At 47.6% G+C, this 23,590-nt stretch overlaps 1 protein-coding gene across 2 annotated transcripts in view; it reads right to left on the reverse strand.

The window, feature by feature from the left end:
• Positions 1 to 2,237: 2,237 nt before the first annotated feature.
• Positions 2,238 to 23,590, reverse strand: part of LOC1272041 (netrin-A) — a 63,261-nt gene continuing 41,908 nt past the window's right edge. Inside the window, exons 3-7 of one of the 2 annotated variants that reach the window (XM_061657461.1) lie at positions 15,823 to 15,972; positions 15,593 to 15,727; positions 8,885 to 8,950; positions 6,426 to 6,717; positions 2,238 to 6,348 (exon numbers count right to left, since the gene is read on the reverse strand). In XM_061657461.1, coding sequence (XP_061513445.1) covers positions 6,204 to 6,348; positions 6,426 to 6,717; positions 8,885 to 8,950; positions 15,593 to 15,727; positions 15,823 to 15,972 — 788 coding nt within the window. In that variant the 3' untranslated portion in view covers positions 2,238 to 6,203. Of the gene's footprint in view, positions 6,349 to 6,425; positions 6,718 to 8,884; positions 8,951 to 15,588; positions 15,728 to 15,822; positions 15,973 to 23,590 lie in introns of both variants that reach the window. The other variant, XM_061657465.1, reaches the window with a different exon arrangement.

Below are 23,590 nucleotides of genomic sequence, written 5' to 3' on the forward strand. Positions count from 1 at the left end.
TGTGTTTGTGTGTTGCAGAACGAAGGTTTGACAGCCGATGGACGGGAGCGGCTTAGCAGAAAACCCAACAGATGGCGCTAACTTCCATCGCTGCTGTTTTGTTAGATTTTCGAGCAGCTCGAGTAGACTGCTCGCATTGTTTGCGGGTGGAAATCTTCAATTAAATATCAATCGTTAGTGTTTCTTTTTTATGAGCGCGTCGAGATGGAATGAATCTGTAAATTATATATATATATCAGTTTCGGGAGCAGCTAACTGAATTTTAGGAACAAAAAAATACAGCTGCAGGAACGGATAAGGAAATTTGAAATTGCCGTTAGCTGGTTGTTCTGTTTATGGAAAGTTGAAATTTGTCGGATTTAAAGAATGTTACCATTTTGGGGACAAGTTCTGATTCCCGACAGACAAGTGCAGACATTTATTGTATGTGATTGATTTATAAAATTGATGGATACAACGATTTTTGAGACAGGCTTAATTGTTAATTTTATTCAATTTAAATAAAGACGAAAAACAGGAATGACTTATTTGTTTTCTAAAAAATCTAATAGATGCATTCCTTCGTGGACTGGTGCAAAGTAATTTATAGAAAATTGGTTAATATATACAGAGATTTAATGTTTTACTCCTGTAATGTTGTTTATTATAAATATGCTGTGATATATTGACCTAAATTTAGCAATTATGGCTACAGCAAACTAAGCAAATTTAGGCTTAGCTAAAGACTATGTTGTAAAGCTTCGGCGTTCCTTTGATGTAATGGCAGTTGACCAGATGTAGTCATATTTATATTTGGGCACTCCAAGAAATTGAGCACGTTATGCAATATTCTCACATATCTACAAGTTCAGTTATAAGCAGCACAATTCTCTAGTGAACAAGATTTTTAAGCAAATGTTTTATTTTTATTTACCACCTTGAAACTTGTCGTGAAATTATTAGACACACTTTATATGGCATTAATATTCTCCAAGGACCTTTTTGTCATACATACTTACGGGGTGTATATAGCATAAACGCAATAATCGATGTCTGAGCCACAGTACGCTTGAAATGCAACAGATGACGCCACGGTATGGCATGTGAACCACAAACCCGCTCATTCGAGCAGTTCCCAGCAGGCCATTTACAAACCTTTTTCAAATTCAACTTCCGTTGAAGCTGTCCGATCACGTTGATTTGGCTTTTCTCAATGCTTCACCATTCAATAAAAGATTCACACGTCGCATTTCACTGATTGGATGTTCGTCCAACGCGATACAATTGTGTGTATGTGTGTGGGTGTATGATGTATCCCGCTGCGCAAATTCGAGCAGTTTCCAGCGCAGAAAATGCACCAAAATCTGCGCTGGCCAGCGCAGATTTTGGCCCGTTTCCCGCGCTGGACTTCAGCGATTCCCGCGCTGGGTCGAGCAAGTTTAGCGCCATCTTCTGGCGAAATGGACGAACTATTTATGGCGGCGGAGCAAAAAAAAAAACGGTCAAAAAAATTTAAAAAAATTGGCGCCCATTTTTTCGTCCGCTTCTTCTCCCTCCCTCACCCTGCCTTGCCTTACTTGCGCTTCAGCCCGTGCCTTCCGCCGCCAGCTGATTGGCTGTTGTGGTGTATGCGTTGATACTCATATGTGCATTGCGGTTGTGTATTGTTATTGGTGGGTGTTAGCATTTATTAATTTGTGTGTGACCTTGAGACGCTGTGGGAGAAGTTGGATTGGGATTCAGAGTGTTATCGGTGTATTGATGGTTTATTTTATTTCGTGCCGCTGCTGATGAGACCATTCGATGCCCCTGCCAGTTGTGGGTAAAGAAGCCTATTTAAAACAAGCGTAGGAGAACGTCTAACACTAATCTAATATTTTTTAATTTGAACATGTTTGATGCTTCAACGACCTTCTATGCATCATGTAGCACAGTGTATAGTGGTTATATTTTTTTTTAATTTGCCGAAATCTGTTTCGAGTTTTTGGGTCTCGTCACACACACGCACACACACAGCGCGGGGAAAGTGGCCGTTCACTCTATCATGTCACGATCCCCCACCCCGCCCGGCGCTAAGGATGAGGATGCTACAAGAAAGCTGAACCAACCGTTCTACCGATAAGGTAGCCGTAATCGATCATGCGTGGAAGGGGGGGGGGGGGGTGGTCTAGTGGGGGGAGGGGGAGTGCGTGCTTGCGCGACTTCGGGGGTGCGTGCTTGCGCGAATTCGGGGGTGCGTGCTCGCGAGCGCGCTTTCGTGGGTGCGCGCTGGCGTGCGCGCTTTCATGCTCGCGGGCGCGCGTACGTGCGTGTGTGCGTGCGTGCGTGCTGGCGTGCGCGCGTTCATGCATGTGTGCGTGCGTGTGTGTGTGTGACTTTGCGCGCGCATGTTTGTGTGTGTGTGTGTGTTTGTGTGTGTGTGTGTGTGTGTGTGTGTGTGTGTGTGTGTGTGTGTGTGTGTGTGTGTGCGAGTTTGCGCGCGCGTGTTTGTGTGTGAGTTTGCGCGCGCGTGTTTGTGTGTTTGTGTGTGTGCGTGCGTTTTGAAACCCCAAAACTATTTGATTCTGATGCGTACATTTTCATCCGCTACGGCTACAACGTCCACGCATTTTCGATCTCGCTACCTGAGAGTCAACACAACCATTGGCATTGGCATCTTTGCGATCGGCTGTGCTATTGGGGGTATTAAAAAGACACACGATCTAAGCAAACGTGCGTGTGATATATTGCACATTTTTTTCTAATTCAGCTAGCGGACGCAAGTGGAAACAACATTTTGAATTGAATCCATACAAAAGATGATTCTGGATTTGTTTATTACGGTGCGCGTATGGTGCTGCACCTGTCCGTCCAGAATCAGGTGGCTTGTTGGATTGGAGTAGTTATCATGACGCCGATTGCCGGCAATGCCTTGGAATGAGTTCGGATCGGTAGGTTCATGTTTTGGTCGAGTGCATTCCGTGCATTTGTCGCGTCACAGCGGTAGCCCGGCAGCAACAAAGTCAAGATTAACTCTAACCCAGGTGTGCACTGCTATGCTATGTTCTTTTTATTAGTATTATTATTATTATTATTATTGGCGTAATAACCAACGCGATCATGCCGGCCTTTTCAGGACATGAGTACCACGTAGCCGGAGCCGGTGACTAACCCCTTGCTACGGCGGACGGTTCATACGCGGTTAGAACCCACGACGGGCATGCAGATGCGCGGAATGATGGCAGTGCCGCGGGCAACTTGCGAATTGATGGCGGTGCCGCGGGCCCGTTCCTATCTAGTGTGCAACTTGCATACTGCCACACTGTCTCCTGCCCGGTGCATATGCAGCAGGCAGGGGGAAGGATGCACCTCCACGATAAAAAAAAACACCGTCATGAACCAGCGGTGGACCTAACGGTAGGCGGACTAGGCGGTCGCCGAAGATTTCTAGTCTACAAGTGGACAGATTATTAGCGACAAGGGCCCCCGGAAAGATGGTCGTTAGGGCTCCGTGGCTGGAGTACCATTTGCACCTCCCCTCCCCCCATGGCGACTACAATTTTAGGGACTGTGACCACTGATCATAGGGTTCCCATGGCCACCCCCCCTCCTCCCCCCCATCCGCAGGCAATTTAAGTATACTGTTCAATCTTCCAACAGCTGTGTGTCAGTACCCTCTCCTCAGGGGCCTCAATTCGTCTTTCCGCCTTCCTTTCTTTGACCGATGGATCATAACATTCCGGAAGAAATTACATTTGGCGACAGTTTTGCATACACACATGCGCCGGATGCTTAGCATTTCTATGTAATCCACAACAGACGAAAGCAAAAGCTTAGTGTTAGAAACGTGTTAGAGCGAATTAGGGTTCTGCGCGTTGCACAGCAAACCCTCCATCGTGCGCTAGCGATTCCGTACTCATTTTTACATTGCATCGATTAAACTCATTGCGCTTTTTTGGTTTGATTTGTAAAAATGCAACTTCATCGCCGCAATGTGTATAAACGGTTTTTTAAGCGCCACAACAACTCATGAGCATTGCCCAGGTGACAACTGTTCTACATTTTTAGCTTAAACTCCTTGCGAACAGATCGATTAAACCCATTGCCTCATATGAACGCTTGAAAACATGGGTGTGTGAGTGAACAACGATGTGTTGAAGCGTTGAAGTTTATGTCAGAACTTCGGTAGAAGCCGGACAAACAAGAAGCTTGCAGTTTCGTCCTCGGTGTTCAACAGCCAAAACACTGAGTAAAAAGAAATAAACGATCTATCCAGGAGCATCAGAATAGCTGAGAAACGCAGGGAAAATAACAAAACAACGTGAAAGAGTGTTTTATAATAAACTTGTTGTTTAATATGGATTGAACAGTACGCATGTTTTGTTTTGGGCCGGTAGCTTGTGCACAACGTGATAACATTTCTCAAAATGGCACCAGAAAAAACGCTTCACACTGACGTTTCAACTGTTATAATAGGCTTAAACTCTGCAATATCGCTTGCTCTTTAAGCCAATTTTAAGCCTGCTCTTTAAGCTTCCAGCAACTCGAAAAACGCTAACAATCTGCTCGAAAATGTCACTTGGGTGTCCACACGCGAGAAAGAGATAGCGCTATGGAGGGAAAAAGCACGGACGACGGCTGACAGCGATTGGCCGTCTGACGCACCAACACATCCAAACCTTCGGCAGCGCGCTCAGGCGAGGGGTATGAGGCGGAGCCAGGGACGGGCAGCTCGACGAGCTGCTCGACAAATTTGCCGTTGGAGAGAAAAGGAAGGCATGATAAAATTCTCAGAACGCCATGATTTCTTCCGTCGCTTTGCGCAGCGGGATGTTTTTGTTTTGCTTTTGGTTTTAATGTTGTAAAACGTTAAGTTGCTGAATGTATACATCGTGATGCAAGCGAAAAAGAAAAAGAAAAGTATGAAAAACATCGTATCGTATTATTTAAGCCTTGACATTAACCTAGACGTTGCTCTCGGTATCCCTTCACTTCGCGCAGGAACGCTTTACATATTTAAAAAACAAACGTGTCGCAATTGTACAAAACGGTCGCAAAATGGGGTGACGTTTGCCGCGCGGACCCTGACGGTTTGATAATAGATCTAGCCAACTTGATATATGGTCCTTAAATATATATATATATAGAGGGCTCCCTCTCCACTCCCTCCCCGATACGACCTTACTCGATCGAAACGTAGCCAGGGGGGGGTAGTGACTGTAAATGGAATGCTTAATGCTACAAGTTTAAATTCCAGTAACTCTTTCATTATTTCTTAGTTTTGGTTTGCTCAACTTTCGCTTGCTTGTGTGTGCTTATCTTAACGGGCGCTTTATCAAATAAAATACGATCCTCGTGCTTGTCGATGAAGTTGACGCAGATGACAACAACTCCAGGACGGCCTTTGCCAGTCAAGGTGCATGCTGGTGCGTGCCATTATAATGCCAGTCGATAGAGTTTGTTAACTTGTTACTATGCTCGGGAACATTAGTCATGGCCAGTCCGGCATTGGAAGCCGGAACTTCCAAATATTCAAGCCAAATATTACAGCGATTGGATTTTAGCAACAAGGACGCTCCAATATGGATACGCCCAGTTATTAAAGTAGTTAGTTCGAACGATAACACCATGATGCTTCTGTACAAGTCGACGATCGATGCTTGTAACGATGCTGTGAGGCAGAATGAAATCTTTACAAGAAACTGTCTAACATGGATGATTCCTACGGCTATTGAGAAGACATCTAGATCAGTATGCAATGGTAGATGGATGAGCTTGTTTGGTAGCGCCTTATCAAGACTGTTTGCTTGGGACCTGGCGTCCTTCACACCTGCGTAATGCTACTCCTTGTAGGAAAATGCACAAGTTTATAAGTACCTGGCTGCTTGCATCCCACGGCAAAAGACTACTTGATTAAGGGATTAAGTAATAGTAGTAGAGCGCATTCCCGCTTATGCAGATCTCCGAGCTGATGCCGAATCTGAGCAGAGAAGGCCTGTACTACAGTGAGCAAACTATTAAGCTGTATACACTAACATTCGCTGGAAGGTGTTTGCCAGAATGTCCAAAACCGGCGTGGAAAAATCGGAGCCAAACCTACTCTAAACAGCGTCCGTAGGAAGGGTGTCTGCTTCTGCTCGTCCACAAAAGAACAAAATGTTTCGCCTTATAAGTAAGTTACAATGCGCCACTACTTCAGGAGCAGTTTTGATACGTATGCGGCAGGGTGTACAGGTGTACAGAGCTCAGTGGCAGGTCCGGTCGGCTTGCCGCTGGAACTTTCGCAGCCGCCGGTGCCACTCATCGCGCCACTCGATCAGTATGGTGCGCGGTCCGACGCCCAGCGTTCCCGCCGGTCCCTCGGACTCGTTGCCCAGGATGAGATAGGACCTGGAAGATGGAAGAGCAGTCAGTTTTTCAGTCAGCTATATCAGGCGGCCAAACTGGGAAGTATGACGTCACCCTACCTATGCACCTTCAGCTTGGGACAGCGACAGTCCAGATCGTGGGCGCTGACGATGTACGGTACGTCCGACCATTTCGACGCCTTGGCCAGCGGGCTGGCGGGGCTGCGGCTGCGCTTGAACACCTTTTGCACGCTTAGATGGAACCGGACCGCGCCGTCCTCGGGTGGGGTGCCTCGGTACCGGGGCGGCGGTGGCTGGTACGGTTGGCTGGGGTTTCCGCTGCCGGTGCTGCCTTTCCCGGTTCCGCTGTCGCTCGGTTTCGTGTCCTTTCCGATCACTTTTGCCATTATTGCTGCCGGAGGGGAAAATAAGTGGTGAGAAGCGAAAAAAAACAAAAACCACCTTGAGCTTGGAGAGTGTACCACCCATTCACTTCCTGCTTGCTGGCGCTAGTTTATGTATTTTTTTTCCCCCTGTGTGCGTGGGACGGCATTCTGCACACTCGTTTCCGCCATCTATCTCTAGTACACCCTTTCGGATGGCTTGTTTATGTGCTTAAGCGGCTTACGCGATTTCGGACGTGATATGGAATGCATATCCCGGGCGCCACCATTAGAAGCGCTTATCGCCAGAGCGCGATAAAAGCGGCACAGCAATTAGTGTAAACGTTCGCGCGCGCCCGATAGGCTTGTAGAGATCGATGGGCGCCGTGCCGAGGCTCTAAAGCCGCCCGCGAGTGTGGGTTGGGAAAGTGCTGGCATTATTATTTTGCATAGAAGCTCTTGGTTAAAGCCTTAAAGTTGTTTTTTATTGCTCAGAACGGTTTACGAGTCCTACCAATAGCCGGTTGGAGACTCGCCAAATGTGTTTACAGTGCAGGTGTTCGTGATGTACCCAGTGCGATAAGGGGTTCCTGTATTTGCTACAGAAAATGCCCTCAATCTTAATTTACATAGAAGCTTAAGGCCTATCAGTGGGACGGCCTGTGTGCCTGTCTTGCACAAACAGGCTAGACAGTAGACAAGACCAACATGAATTAAGTCCTAGGATTGATTTACTTAGCGCAGAAGGTATAGGCTTCTGTGTGACACCTTATTTTATGGTTCACTACCGTGATCTACTTTGGGTTTACATTAATTTACTAGCTCTTGTTACTGTTGCGTTTGATCCAGCCAGGTAATTTTATGTTCCGAAACCTGATTTTTATAATATTACATCATATACCAGACTTCAGGATTTGTTAGAGTAGCATAAGCAGTAAGAGAGTTAAACAGTAGGACCATAACATGGTGATGGTTTGCTAAATACAACATTTCAAGGCTAACTTCAACCATGCACATGCGCTCCATCAGACTCCGCTATCCAGTCAATTCTTCAGTTTTTTAATGATTACAGAGTCTAGTTCTAGTATCGAAAGTTGCTTTCAGAAGTTGTTCCTGGGTTGTAAATTCATGAGGATTTGTTCCTGGACGTAAAATAGACTTACGACCTCCTCTAGGTTGGTGACAGGTTTGCAGTTAGTTCCAGCTAGATTCCAGATCAACTCCCCAACGCAAATAGCGGTTCAGGAACTGATACAAAGCATCATCCAAAACCTGGATCTAGATAAGCTCCTGGTGTGGAACGTGGAATTCCAGTTCAGTTCCAGGAGCGGGATGTGTTTGGGATCACTTCCCGGCATCAGTTTGAGCATGAGCTGAGCGAAACGCTGCAATGCAGCTTTCAGCAGCGGCATCTCAACTGCAAACGAAACGCACTCCATAATTAACGATTTGCGGGTTGCAAACAATTGATCAACTCAGTAATCCATCCATCGTTTGCGCAATGCTGTTGACACTTCACACTATCACCGTAATGTCCTTGTCAAGCAGACTGTCTTTTAGCAATCTACCCACTCAGACTGCATCTAATTGGTTGGTCCAGCTAGCACCGTCCCCGGACGGTGGACAGAGCAAACAGCTACTACCTGTTTGCGCGCCTCACTCGGTGTGTTAATCTGCATCTGACACCTTGTTTTTATTTGCTTCTGCAAATTGAATTTCCCAATAAAACTACCGACTCTGCGCAAATTTTGCCACGGCCACGGCACACCGAACAATGGCTAGCGCTGTTTGCACGGGTGCTGCGCGTCCTCTGGCTCACAGCCTGCGACCGTGTGAGCACTGGCAAAGAATGCACTGCACTGTGCAAGGCGGCGTTGTCACCGTGTCCCCAAAATGGCGCAGCCGCATCAGACGCCGCGCGCTTTCGGGACGGAAAGGTGTTAACACGGCAGCCTGACACCGATCGGTGAGCATGTTGACAGTGGGGAGATAAACACGCTCCTGTCCACTTTTCGGTGATGCCACCGCGACTACTTGAGCTGTGTGTGTGTGTGTGTGTGTGTGTGTATTTTTTTATATTTGTTTTACGCTTCCGGAGTGTATAAAAAAAATGAAAGGAAACACAAACAAACAAACGACAACCGCAAAGGCAGAAGCAGACTCGCAAAACGATCGATTGCGCAGGGGCACACTTACCGTAATCTCTTTTGCAAAACTTGTTTAGGTTTAGCCGCTTTGTGCTGATTTTGCACTTTCCGCACTCTGCAATGAAAAAAAAGAGAAGAGAGAAAGAGAGAGAGAGAGAGAAAGGGGGAAAGAGAAAGAAAAGAACGCGCGTTCGTGTGAAGATTGGGTATCGGGATATCAGAGCGGTTATATCTGAATGGGGGTGTAGGTGAGATCGTAGTGGCGCTACCACCTCGAGCCACGACACCATCCACCACCGTTCGAGCGGGAGAGGTGACGGTTTACGATGTACGATTTTTATGACGGGGATGTAGCGATCGAAACGAAGAACCGTGTTTCGATTTCACTAATGACTGGGCTTAATGGTTTGACACCATTCCCCATGGGGTGTGGGAGTGCGGTAGGAGTAAGGGGTACGGTGAGGGTCGTCGTGATGATCGCGCGTGTGGATGCATTAGGATTAACGCGCGGCAAACTCCGCGCGGGCGCCCGCGCAATCGCACTGCACCGATCGGCATTATCGGGCAATAATTTATATTTCCTGACGGTTGCCGCTCGCAAAACGGAGTAGGAAGGCGCGGAGTGGGGGTCAGATTATAAGGTACGGTGCGACGTGTTAATGGTACTGGGTCAGCAAGATAGCAAATCACTGCCGAGGGGCAGACACCGTCGAGTGTTCTGGAGTTGGCGCAGGGAGTTGTGGTATTTCTGCTACCTACTGTTGCTCCGTTGCTCCGTTTTGCTGACGACAGAGGACGCTATATTGTGTTGATGCAGTGATGCTGTGCTAGTTATTGAGCCTTTTTTGCTGCTAGAAATGTACCACCAAAACTAACGGAAGAGTTAACTCCGGGGGTACGCTCACTCGGCTCGTTTACCTCAAAAAACGTTCCAACCAACTTGTTTGCAGGCAAAGTCATCGCCCGGTTCCGGTCTGGGAAATAGTCCGGGTCCAGGTCTTGTTGCGGACGAGCTCCCGGTGCTTTGAAGCAATTTGCAAAGGCGTTGACAAACAAGTAATAAAACAAACCGAATCTCAACAATCACAACAACGCCCGTGACACAAGGCTGCGAAGCTCGTGCGAACTGTCGTTTTTGTCTGCCCGGCCCAGCTGGGTGGATCATTTTCATACCACCGCCGGATGCGGGCGGAACAATAATGGTGCTTGTCAGGTTGAGTTATCGGTTTTGCATTCCTGGCTTTTCCCCCGGAGCAGGACTTGGAAGGTTTTGAGAGTGTGTGTGTGTGTGTGTGCCCTGGTTATCACACGTTTTTATCGTCGGTTGCTGCCTCCGTACTCACGTCCGGAGCTATTGTCGTGTTCCATCACGTGTTTTGCTTGATTTATGGCGCCTAACCCGTTGGTGTTCCGGGTAATGGGACTAGTTTATTGAGTGGCAAAAATGGGGAAGTTTTAGTCCTTCGACAACGGAGTGTGGCAGGCAAACAAACGCTTTACTAGGCAAAACTTATGGCTAGCAGAATGTTTGTGTAGTGTCTTTTGGGAAATGGGGATAAAACTTCGCAGATATCAGGGGTTTGAGCGTAAAAGTATCCCCAAGATGCGGTAAGGAAAAGTGATAAGAATTAGCTTTGGAGCATTATCATCTATCCGCATATCTGGGCCAAACACAAGATAAAGGATAAACCGACGAGGGTGTGAACGTGGAGGAAAGGTCCTCACAAAACACATCAAATCAATATAAAAAACAACACAGTCACATACTTTTGCATCAGAATAACATCACTTCATGAGGCCATAGCCAAAACAGATCAGAGACTATTAAAGCTGTCTATACAGGGAGACAAATGAAGGCAATTGTCTCAAAGGATCTTAAAGAAGGATCTTATAGAAACAATAAACAACAATAGCACCTTTCTTGAGTTCCAGTCGCTAGAAACACTAAGCGTAACGACTTTCGCCAAAGGTTCATAAGTAAATCTAATTACCTGGTTGTTGCTTTCCCGAGGATATCTTATCGAAATCTTTTAACTAAACTCTCTACAGGATTGTCTACCTTATGGCAAAGCTCGATATATGCGAGATTGCACAATGCGCTAACCTTACTTACTTAGCGGGCACTATAACAGCTTTGTGGTTTTATATTGATGCCATTTTGACAATTTAATGATGATCTCAAAAATATAAATAACCACGATAAGGCTTAAAAATATATGTATTTCAGCTGTGGCGGTTTAAAAGACCTTACGAACTAGGACCTCTGTGGTTGACGTAAAGCAAAAGTCGTGGACGATAAACACTCGTCAAGAAGCAGATCAGTTAGTCAGGCACTAGATAGCCCAGAAAAAAAACTGGAAGAGGCATCTCAGGTGTCCTATATAGCACGGCAAGATTCAACCCTTCGTCCGATCCAGATCTAATTGTATCCTGAGTAATTGCAAATTTTCTCCACCTCTTGTCAAGACTTGGCTGGTTAGTAAGCAACATCCGGAAGATAGTCAGCAAAATGTTGTCCTTTGTTTATTCTTGATACTTTGATTCTCAACTCTGGACAGCATCAACATTCAGCCTTGTTGCCGCGTCCTGGTTCTTGGGACCCACATTAATTTGTAGCATTGTTTTGCCCAGCAAGACTCTGTTCCTGTTACTAGATTCTGCCATGCTATCTAGCGTAAATTTCAACATTAACTATTAATTCAAGATATTCCATGCATCTACAATATGTTCCAAATCCCTTATTTCATAGCATAGTCAAAGGTAACAACATGGCAGCAGCTACACAACGAAAAATCATTGAACATCCGTATCAAAAGGCTTTCTGGATGCTTCGATGGCTAAAAGATGACGATACGAGACCTCAGCCGGTATCTCCAGGCTCTAGTCTCTACCATGTCAGGTCATTAAATTGCCATCGACCTGGCTTTCTAGGCGACGATGGCTCTATTACTCCACTGATCTCCACCTAAATAGCCGTCCTGTATCTGCAGCAAGCAAACGAATATGGCGCCCCGAACATCCAATGCTTCCAATTATAGAAATTACTTTCACTTGCTCACTTTTGTTTGTGAACCAAAACCAAAAAAAAAGAAAAAGAAAGATGTGCTGAATTTTCCACCACTGTGTGCATTCTTTGTTGTGCAGCCGGGGCAAAACTTTTCGTTACTTTCATTCGCGCGCACCGCACGCACCCCAAACCAGTATGGTGCTGCTCCCGGAAGAAGCGCGCTCGGTGCATCCCATCCCAGGGTCTGGATTAAAATGTAATTATTTCGATTGTCTGCGGTTAAGCGCGGTAACGGCGCGGTACAGCCAGAGAAGGCAGCAGACACACAAACACACACGCAGACAAAAAGGAAGCAAAGATGCGATAGAGCCATATGTGCATGTGTGTGTGTGTGTGTCTGTGTATGTCTAGCATCCTTTGGAGTTGGGATTAACGTGTCGACGAGGCCCTCGGACGAGGTTGGAATGTTTCGGGATGAAAATGGGTCGAAACGCTGGTCCGACACAGACTCCGCCAAGGGGAGGGAGGGGAAGGAGGCGCGAGAAAACTCGTGCAAATGACGTTACCAGCAAAACGAACGCCAAACCAGTGCGCCTCTCTATTCTCGGCTCAGTGATTCATGCCAATACACACGGTAACGGGCTTCGTTATTTCGTTATTTGCCCATCCACAGACATCCAAAACACATTTGCATTCTTGGTTTCTTTTGTTTCGGTTTTTTTTTGTTGGTATGTGTGTGTGTGTTAAACTAATTACTTTTTCCAAAAAAAAAACAATAACCCACCGTTTGCAAACATCGGTATGGTGGCAACAGGATATTATTTTGCTGTTAATGTTTTGTGTGTTTTTTTGGAGGCCGAAGTGTATGTCTGACTGGATTGTTGGAATGTTTTGCATCCCTTGGTTTCGCCGGTGTCATCGGGAAAGAGATTTAGCCGTGAAAAGTGTATAAATTTCCGCTAATTCGGTAAGGATTGTACCGGGGGGGAAAATACAATTAGCAGAGAATGTTGACCACTAAAAGTGGGAAAGAGTCGTACAATTGTGAATAGAGAGCAGGGTCACCTGCCGTGCCCGGGAAGGCATTTGAATCTGGTTGAAGGCTTTATTAAGCCATCAGCAAGCAACACTGAAAAGTAGCTGCTCCAGAGCAGCAGAATTAATATTGCTCCACACAAACAAATCGCAGCTCAACCCACAGTGCCTGCACGTACGGACGTCTTACCATGCCCCCTTCGTTCGGAGGTTTATTTGTCTGCGAGAGCAAAACGCAACCACAAACCGAACCAGTGCTTTAACATCGTTCGCGCTCGAGTTGCACTTTTTAATTAAAACCACATTCGCCCGCCGGTTCGGACGCCCTAAATCAATACGCAACATGCTTCATTCATTAGCCGTGCAAGTGCAGCAGCAAGTGCGACAGAGTAAGAGTCCGAGAAAGAGACAGATATAGAGAGAGAGAGAGAGAACGGTCTCAAGATGCACCAGTCAGATGGCCAAAAGCCGAAGACGCTCAGCGCTTATTAAATCAAAAACCCCGCGCGAAACGAACCGCCGCCCAAACGGTGCGAGTAATCGGTCGTCGACAGCGGTTCCGCGCGGGACCCGCTCCACTTGCCCGCGACATGCGCAGCGCCCCCTGGACGCGATTATGATAAATCTTCATAATATGCGAAATTACTTCGCCCCGTAATGGTGATGTGATAAATTAATGAACGCATGATAAATAGCCGGGTGGTGCGGCCCTGGCGAGCCCATGCCGACGGGCTGCGGGTGGCGGGGTTTGTATATTATTATTTTCTTTTTTCTTCTTCCTCCTCTTATGTGTGTGCGTGTGTGTGTATGTGGCGGTTGATTTGTTTTCCGCGCCACGGCGGATTACGCGACCAGTGTGCAGCTCGCGAGCTGGCCTTGAACGCAACGCATGCATTTGTCGCACTTGCGTTGTGGATCGGATTGGAACTAGCATGGGACGTGCATGTGGTGCTGTTGGCGATGAGCAGCACCGTTTTTAGGCCGCAAACAGTGCGCTTAACTTCGTGTAACGCGATAAGATTTTACAATTTCAAAGCGCGAGAATGAAAATATGTAAACAAAATATCCAATCACAAAGCGCTAATGAAAGTGGGTACGAACGAACTATAAAATATGGCCACTGGAGCAGCAGCAGCAGCACGCAGCATGCTCGTCTTAAGTGTGGTGCATCTCATACCCACTGCACAACCCCTCCAGAAGCAATCAAAGATCGAAGGGAAAAAGATATTATGCATTGAAAACATTGCGCGCGCGCTCGCGCTCCCCATTACCATATTTATCACCCGAGCGACGAACCCGCGGCCAAAGCCCGGCTGGCGTTACACATCCGCTCGAGAAGCAATACATAATTAAGCGTTGAGTTGTTGAACAAATTGCGTCCTTTCGCTATCTCTCTCGCTCTCTGTCCGCGTCGCACCGTGTGCAGTGCAAACGTTGCCAAGTAAGAGGAGCGAGCGAGACGCAAGCCGAGGCGTGATTTGAAGTGTGATCTTTCACAGTATCGAAGCGAGTGTAACACGTGTTTTTTGTTGTTCGCTCTCTTTTTCGCTGTCCTTCTCGTCGCTGTGGCCTTTTCTTGATGTTGCTTGCTCACACTCCTAGTACCACCACATTTCACTTTGCGCGATGGTAGTGATAAATTAAGCATATGCACACGCTCTCCTTCCCTCGGGTTTCCTTTTCTGCACCTTGCCACGGTGGTTCGTAGTTGCCGGTTTTAAATTAGCTGCGAACTTTGCTGATTCGATGATTGAGAGAGAGAGAGAGAGAGATATATATACATAGAGCGAGCAAGCGTTTGCAGTTGTCAGTTTGGCGAAATGTCAATTGCGAGTGGTGCTTATTAGCTGACGTTTGGCGGGCGAGTAAGTGACGCGAGTGTCATCGTGCAAACTACTATTAGTGTTGACAGCGTCGAGTAGAAACAGCACCGGTTGAGGCATCAGCGTGCACAGGTGTTGCTCCGCAAGAGTGCGTTGGAGTAGCGCAAAAAATAAACATTGCGCTCAATGCTTCCATATCGCTGCTATTAAAAGGGTTTTATCGGAATTGCTTCCTCCTCGGGGGCACGTTTCTACGTCATCGAACCACTCCCTTATCCAACGCAAACGAAGCACACCTGAATCGGGGATCAACAGCCGAATGGCCGGTACCTTCGCGTGCCCATTGATTAATAGACCACACCGTTGAAGATTGATTGCACTCATTAGCGCACCCCGGAGGGCGCAGACATCTCTTGGGCAGTGGCGATCAGGACACCGGACGATCGGGTCAGCGATCGGGTATATTGGTGCGTGCATCAATCAACCGCGGTGGGCTACCGGGGTTGTGCGGTGGGCGTAGGTAGCATACCCGCTTACCGTTATGCGGCGATGCTTGGCCTTCTCGGCACGGGCGGCACTGCCAGCGGTCCGCTTTGACATGCTTGTTACCCTTTTGATGAATCATTCTGCCCACAGCAGTGAAAAACGAAAGAGTAATCACTTGCCGACTCTTGTAAACGATTGGATCTAAACAAGCAAACCCGTGCCGTTGAGTCCCAAGATTGGGTTTGAAAATTCGATGTGGACAAGCAGCTTCGTCGGAACTCGGCATCAGATACTCCGAGCGCGCGCACCTCACCTCGGGGAACACTGGGATATTGGGAAGGAACCAACAGGGGACGCGGGACCACGGGGTTTTGATGAAGAGTGATGAAAAGCGGCACTTACTTACCCCGTCCGGCATGCATCCGGTAGGTGGGTGCTTCCGGCTCGTGCTGACCACCACCGCCGCTGCTGACCGCGTACTGGTGGCTCTCTTCCGGTGCCGTATTCTGCGAATGGACCATGTTGATGACTCTCGGAATTTCTGGGGAAGATTTGCGGGAGAGAGAAAAAACCAAAAAACAAAATCGAGACATGTCAATAGAGGATAGCAAAGCAAACAATCGTTCGACAACTTACTGATGCACGGTGCGATGTGCGAGCGGCTCTGCTGGTAGCCGCGGGCACACCGATTGCAGGTCAGCCCCGTAACGCCATCCTTGCACGGGCACTGGCCGGTCGTGTGGTTGCAGGTTTTGCCGGACGAGCCGATCGGGTGACAGTCGCAGGCTGGAAAAAAAATGGAAATACATCATTGCGTGAGTGAGCGTTAGCTGTGAGTTATAAAGGCCATTTGATTCGCTGCTGCTGATACGGAATGCCTGCCGCTGGCTCGGTATCTTAAGCGAGGGCCGGTAATAATCGGGCATCGTTTCGCGGCGGGAGAACACTTCATTACAATCTCCATAACGATACCTGTACACTATAAAGCAAGATTTATCGAATGTCCATCATAGAAGCTGGAAGCTGGTATGGGCATTCCGTCCCCGCTGCCCCACACCTTGTGCAGCACGGACCAACCAAACGGGGCGCACATTACTGGATCGATCCTCGGATATTCAGGAGATGTAAATTCTAAGCCGCAGGCTAATAAATAAGACCGCAAAACTAACGCACTGCTTCAGTAGGGTCGTCATTTGTGCATGCTTTAGGCCTATTAAGGCAGTTTTAATGCCCGCGCGAATGGATGTGATACTCTGACCTCTAATCAAGAATGGACGTACATCACGAATATACCCTCCAAAGCGTTTCCACCAAAGCCAACCCACAACTGAGGAGCGGAAAATAAAAAAAAATAAAACATACAACTTGAGTTTATTTTTATTTGTTTTCTATGTTAATGTACCAGGCCCCGGCGCAACACACACACACACATTCACATTTGAATTCCACTCCCTAACGAGCCATAACGGTTGGTGCTGCTACCGGAGCTACGCAAGCACCCAACATCTTTTGCCTCCAGAGCAGAGGTAGAGGGAGTTCTTCTTAGGTCTTCTAATAACGAGAACGGCACACCACCACCATCGACATAAATCAGCAGTTTATTGGTTTCTAATACAGATATATCATACGAGAACAACTCGTCCGCGTGCGGGCAGGCAAGCAATAGCTTCGTTACAACAAATGGACTCACGGTATCTCCCGAGGGGATACGAATTCTCCGGGGCGTCGACGTCGCTCCAGTCGACTACCTGTAACGATGAGTGCGAACTAAAAAAAACAATTCCCATCAACAACTCAACAACCCCTCGGCTGTGCTTACAGTGTAGCGTGTTCAATTGGGGCGTGTTGGTTTACCGTAGTTGGAAGGAACCCAATCATCCCGAATCTGCTCCAAAACCAACTTGTTGGTACACCTTTTTGGGCATGGAGCATCGGTAACGGTAAGCTGCGAGGTGGATTTGTGGAGTTCGCCGGGCAGTAAGAAACCGAAAGACCGCACCATCAATGATGGGCGTGCAGTGGAGTTGAGCAGAACATGATCCTGTAACAGTAGGAATAGCTTGGACCTGCTCAGCGGAAGCTGCTCCGAATAGCACCGGCAAAGAAGCACGTAAAACAGTGCAGCCTTCTACCAGGATTGTTGCAGAGAAGCGTTGCAGCGGAGCAAAAACAAGAAGCCAACACCCCATTCAGTTGGGGGGAAAAAAGCGGGCTTCTATCTTCGTCGAATCGAACTGTTCATCATACACCCATATCGTGTCTGCCCCCCAACCCATTGCAAGCACCACACCACCACCACTAAAACGCGATCCCGAAATTGGCCCCCAGGAATGGGTGGAATTTATTGATGTTGAAGATATTCCAGTAATTGGTGTAATTTATCACCTCGTTTCTTTCGTTCAGTCAATTTTGCCCACCCATTTTTGTGAGTGTGTGTGTGTGTGTGCTTTTGGTTTTGTTTCTTTTTCACCCTCTCTTTTTTGTTGCCTTTCTGGACGTTGGTCGTACAGCCAGCAGTTCAGCAGCGGAGGTAGAATATGTGGAATATGTCTGAACCGGGCGGGCGCTGTTACTCGCTCGCTCTATCTCTCGTCGTGACCACCCTCGTGATCGGTGCAACACCAATCACTCGGCACTTGTAATGATGGTTGTAATAAAAACGATATGAAATATATGTTATCGTTATCGCTGATGCCTTCGTTTCGGACTACAAGCGCGCAGTCGGGATGATCTGCCGGTCGAACAGGGCGGTGTGTGTGTCTGCCGAACCACACAGCGAATGGCTGGCTTGGAAGCTGAGCTTGATGGTGGCAGTAGTAAGCCGGTCACCTGGTCTTCCTGTAGTCTTGGAGATTGGTGTGCATCTCGCTTTAGACAGCGAACCCGAGGGACCCGAGTGGCCATAATTTATGCTAAGCAGCGCCCGCGAGGAAGATGTTACGAAGCTTTATCGACGTGCAGGTTGCTATATCGACGGTGTGTGTGTGTGTCATAATCGAAGCCACCGTGTGTTGCCGCTTCTGCTTAATCCGCCTCGGGCAATATGGCACAGACTGCAGGCTAGCTTTTTTTTTTTTGGGAAAGGTAGAAGTTCCAGCACTTCCCCGTTGACCGCTCAATCCTTCCTCGAAATCGCCGTCGCTTTGTTCCGCAGTACTTCGGAAGACTTAAGACATTGTGTCGGCGCGTTATCGACACCGTTCCAGGCGTCGAATGTTTAGGCACTTTCTCTGGGTTTCTAGCGAGAAGCAGCACCACAAAAAAAAAGAAACAACGGGTACGCTTCGAGGTGAACATTTATTTGCAGATTTGTCGCAGAAGCTTGACCTCAAATCCTCTGCCACCCCGTGTGCATGTCGTAGCTTTTGTGGAAATGGTCATAACTTTATCCCGAGCGCACAAATTATCGTTTTCCACCTTTGCTGCCTAGGCGTGCCGCGGGAAGAGCCCCTTCTCCATGCGAGAGTCGTGCTCCGGTTCCATCGATCACCGCAGAACCGCTCCAGCCCGTGCGTTACCGTGCCAGAATTTGCAGCGCAATGAATTATTTCGACTCTGTGCAAGCCCGTCTTAATCTTGACCATAAATAGGCGGCTTAACTCTTTTGGCATGGGCCCCTGGCCACGAGTTGGAAATTACAGGGAGAGCACAAGACACGGCACAGGATTTGGCCCTCATGCTGCAAAGGCAACGATTGAGCTGCTGAAACAACAATGTTTTGGAAGCTCCCGATCGAAAGAGATTTGGTTATTTTTATTAGAACGTGTTAGCCGTGGTAACTAACGAGAGTTGGCGCAGATTTGCCCGAATACTGACGACTTTTCGGAAGAATTTCCGCCGATTTCGTACTGCTCTTACCCACCCACGCACTTCTGCAATGGGGGGGGGGGGGGGGGGGAAGAACAAAATTCCACCGCATTCCCTGACACTAATCGATTTGTATTCGGCTCGTTGATGTCGAAGATTAAACTCCGCACTCCTTCCCGCTACGCCAACGCCACAGCGAACGCTCTCCACGCTACACACTGTTATTAATAAATTTAAATCGCGCAGAAAAGTATGCAATCTTCCCCTGGCAAGGAAAATCAATTACCACCAAGCCGGGGCAGATGGAGAGAGCAGCACGGGGGGTTGAGGCTTTCTTGCCGTCGACGACGACGAGCTCTGGCAGAACTTACTCGACCGTGCCAGATATAATGAAATCAGAAGGAGCGTCTAACGTACACGGCGAGTTAAACGCTTACAGGCGGCCGCGTCTCCCTTCCTTTTTTGGTTTTTCCGATCCTCCCCCCCTCTCCTCAGGCTCGTACGTGGTACATAAATCTATCTCAAGCCAGCTTTAATACACGTACACGCACAAACTCAGGGCCCAGGGTACGTTCACATTGATTGATTCACGGTGGTAGCACGCAGTCCCTGCAGAAGACGAAGTAGACGAGCGAAAAAAGCGGCCGGAAATGTCACACTGCCAATGTGAACGCCCCTTGCCAGCCGTTTTTTACGGGTTAGGACTTATCTGCCTTGAGTTACTGCTAATTTTGAGGTTAAGTGTGAGACAGTTTAGTGGATAATTTGAAAAATTAGTCAGCTCGTAAATCGTGCACCGGATGCAAAAGGGTCGTGATCGAGAGTAGGTGTAGTGAGTGTGTGGAACATATATTTTAGGACCTCGTATGTGGTTTTGGCTATTCTTTTTCCAATGCTGGAAGGGTTGTTTTTTGTATTTGTGTGTGTGTGTGTGGGGTGAATGTTTTCCGTATTCTCTAAAAGTCACAAGAGCTCTTAGTTGCTTTATCGAGTGTGATGGAAATTATATTAATTACCCAAGCATCTGAATGAAGGTGCGTAGATATACTACGAGACATCTTGATTTGCATAAACGGTAATGGGTTTCCCTGGTGAGCCTGGTGAGTTACCGAGGAAAAGGATATTGGAGATCGTTTTGGGAGATTTATATCCTCAATTAAAGGCACTTAAAAGGCTCGTTTTGCCCATGCTGTTGATGTTGGCAGAATTAGTAAGTGCTCTTGTGGCTCAAGGATCACCTTTTGAAGAATCGGTAGTTCTCTTCAAATACGTATTCTTCCTTAAGCTAGCTATTGAAGACTGGGATATTGGAGCTCGTTTGGAATCAGTAGTTCCCTTCAAATATGTATTCTTCCTTGTGCTAGCTATTGAAGACTGGGATATTGGAGCTCGTTTAAACTGCACATACATTAATAAACAATGCTTGCAATAGCCAGGCCTTAAGGATCTAGTTCGTCGCTTAAGGAATCGGGAGTAATCTTCACTCCCAAGAATACACGACCCATCCTCTACCGGTAAAAGCGTGTGCAATAACTTGTCTTCCAACATCTCGAAAACCTTGCATCCAACGCATCCTTGTCTGCAGCAACTTGTAACTTCTTCACGGGCATTAATCAATCGGATTGATTAAAGCAATTTCCGGTGCCCCGTTTTCGCTCCCCGTCCCAGGGCCTGCGTGCGTGGGACACGTTGATTCCACTCTGGTTATACTGGCCATTGTTCATGTTCTGCCGCGGTTTCGGTGCTGCGTGGGTGCATTAAACAAGCACACAGGATGGTGTCCGCAGCGACGGCACAAAAAAAAAACAGGAACAGGATGGCGGGCCGAGCGGCGGTTCATCACCAAATTTGATACACGATCCTGCCCTTTCGAGAGCCGATGCGCCCTGAGGGACCTGAGGGGTTTGTCGTCATCGTCGTCGACGGCGTCGTAAATTGTGCTCCAATTATTTATGCAGTCTTGGCAATGCTCTTGGAAAAACCGGAACGTCTTCCAACCGTTTGCAGTCTGCGGTTGCGACGGTGTCTGTTTGTGTAGGGGAGGCATTTTTTTGCTTTTCTGTCCCTGCAAGGATGGTTGTTTGTTTTGTGCTTTCTTTAGCTGCTGCAGTGAAGCGGTGACATTGAGGCCGCTGTTGTTTTTTTTCGGGTTTCGGGTTCTGGGATTGTTTGCTGCACTACACCACACGGCCCGAGCGACTTTTTATGTTGAGCTTTGGTTTGTGTGTGTGTGTGTGTGTGTGTGTGTGTTTGTGTGTGTGTGTGTGTGTGTGTGTGTGTGTGTGTGTGTGTGTGTGTGTGTGTGTGTGTGTGTGTGTGTGTGTGTGTGTGTGTGTGTGTGTGTGTGTGTGTGTGTGTGTGTGTGTGTGTGTGTGTGTGTGTGTGTGTGTGTGTGTGTGTGTGTGTGTGTGTGTGTGTGTGTGTGTGTGTGTGTGTGTGTGTGTGTGTGTGTGTGTGTGTGTGTGTGTGTGTGTGTGTGTGTGTGTATTTATCGCCCTTCTGGTTGAGGTTCGGTGGAGGCTGTCGCTCGGGAACTGTGCAGTAATAATAGCTGCAGTTGGTCAATTGAGCTTCGGCGTCTTAGTTTGGTCGCTGCTCGTTGCAGAGTGACAAATGGGGCACTATTATAAAAGGCTTAAACCTTCCAAGTCGTTTCATTGAACGTGAACAAATGTTTCCGTATTTTGTTGAGCGTATTGCCTACATTCAGGGCGCAAACGAGGCTTTGTTCGCTGGGAGCAAGATACAAATATATTCGTTTTTTTTTCTACACAATTAGTTGATTAGGAATGTTTTGCTACGCGTATTGCCTACATTCAGGATGGAAAGTTACTTTGTTGGCTCAACATTTGTTTGTCATTTTATTCTCTTGGTTCATTGAGAATATATTGTAACGCGTATTGCCTACATTCAGGAGGAAATCAGGTCTAAAAACGAACATTTGTATAGCATACATTCGGGGGCTTGTTTCTTAAGCAAAAAAAAACCTATTTTCAACCGCACTGCACACGTTTCAGGGGCAAATGTTTTCTTTCACAACGATTAAACGCTGTTTTTGTGTTTTATTTTTTTTTGCAATCCACAGTTGAATAAAAGCAACCACAAACAGATTTGCAGCCACAGAGCGCGTTTGCCTATTACGGTTGAGCGTGAGCTCGTAGCTCACACGTGGCAAGCATAGCCAATATATCGAAGGTGTGCTCACCTACCGAGCGTGAATGTGGTTTTTGGACACACACACACATACAAAAAAACCGACTCGCTACTCAACCGCGTCTCCGTAATATTTTCCCGCCGTCAACGAGAGCAGAAGCGAATTGAAATCCTTCCACGAAAACAAGCGAAACCAGCAGCGCTACCGAAACGGGCTACGGAAAGGTAAATAAGTGTTCGTTTAAATTATTTGAGAAAATATCACGGGGTGTGTCTTCCGTGCTGTGCGGAGAACACTGCGCGGGAAGAGATAAATAGAGTGCTGTACGGAAAATCGCTTCCATCCTCCGCCCCCCATACGCTCCAAACCTCACGGCGGAAGGGCAAGAAAATCCATCAAAATAACACCGGAGCAGGGATTTGCATCATCCGGTATTCGGTTCAGGTTTTGATGGCCCAGCAGCAGGGGGAAAAGAACACCCGCGCGGTGGCACGCCTGTGCGTTTTGCCGAGTGACGCTTTCGTTTGAAGTCCCTTTTGCCTGCCCGCGGGGAGAAGGGATTTTGGCGCCTCCCGTGATCTTCCCGTCCTGTGGCTCTGTCAATGTTTTATTTTATTTTATTTTTTGTCTCCCCTTTTTATTTGCAGGAAGTGGGCAATTTCGGTGTGATGGATTTATTCCTTCCTCCTTCCCTTCGCGCCGCTCCACACCGTTGGCATATTTTTCGCGCCGAAGCGGAGGACTCTCTCAGCTCTGCGAGGACTTTAAAGTTCAACCCTCCGCGCAACAATCAAAACCGGGCGGCAAAGCGCAGTTACTGTTTTCTTTTATTAAATAAAGCCTAAACTTTAGGCACACACTTCGAACCTTGTGGCGGGGATTTGGAGCTACCGAAGAGGAAAAGATGGAGCAAAATAGGGGGGGTGGTTGTTGTTAAAAATTTGTCACGAAAAGTTCACGCCCCGTTGTGCTGGAAGCGGCAGCGTTTGTCGAAGCTTTTCCTTTCATCCCTTTCGATGCATTCCGAAGGTATTTCGGGGGAGGGGGGTATGGTGGTGGCGGCCGTCTACCCTATTCGCTCCCTTTTTTATGAAGTTCGAGGAGAGGGAGGACCCAAACAACCCGAACAACCCCCTGGGAAGAGGTTATAGTTGAAGGCTGCGAATGTGATACTTTTTCATGGCTTAACGCACACATGAACTCGTTAATGATGGCAGAGGCATTTGTAGCGTTATTTTTTCACCCTTCCACTACCTATCTTCCATTCCCAACGCCCCTCTCCCCTCCGCGCCATCAGTTTTGTCGATTTGCAGGAGTCTTGGAATGGAGATGGGCTCGGGAGTGCGCTCAATTTACGCGTTACGCATCCCGGGAAAGGCCTGGACCGGTGGACGTCCGCGGTCTTTATGGAACACTTTGAGAGGTACGCTCACACACACACAC

This window comes from Anopheles gambiae, chromosome X, assembly GCF_943734735.2.
Source record: "Anopheles gambiae chromosome X, idAnoGambNW_F1_1, whole genome shotgun sequence".
In the NCBI taxonomy this organism is placed as follows: Eukaryota; Metazoa; Arthropoda; class Insecta; order Diptera; family Culicidae; genus Anopheles; species Anopheles gambiae.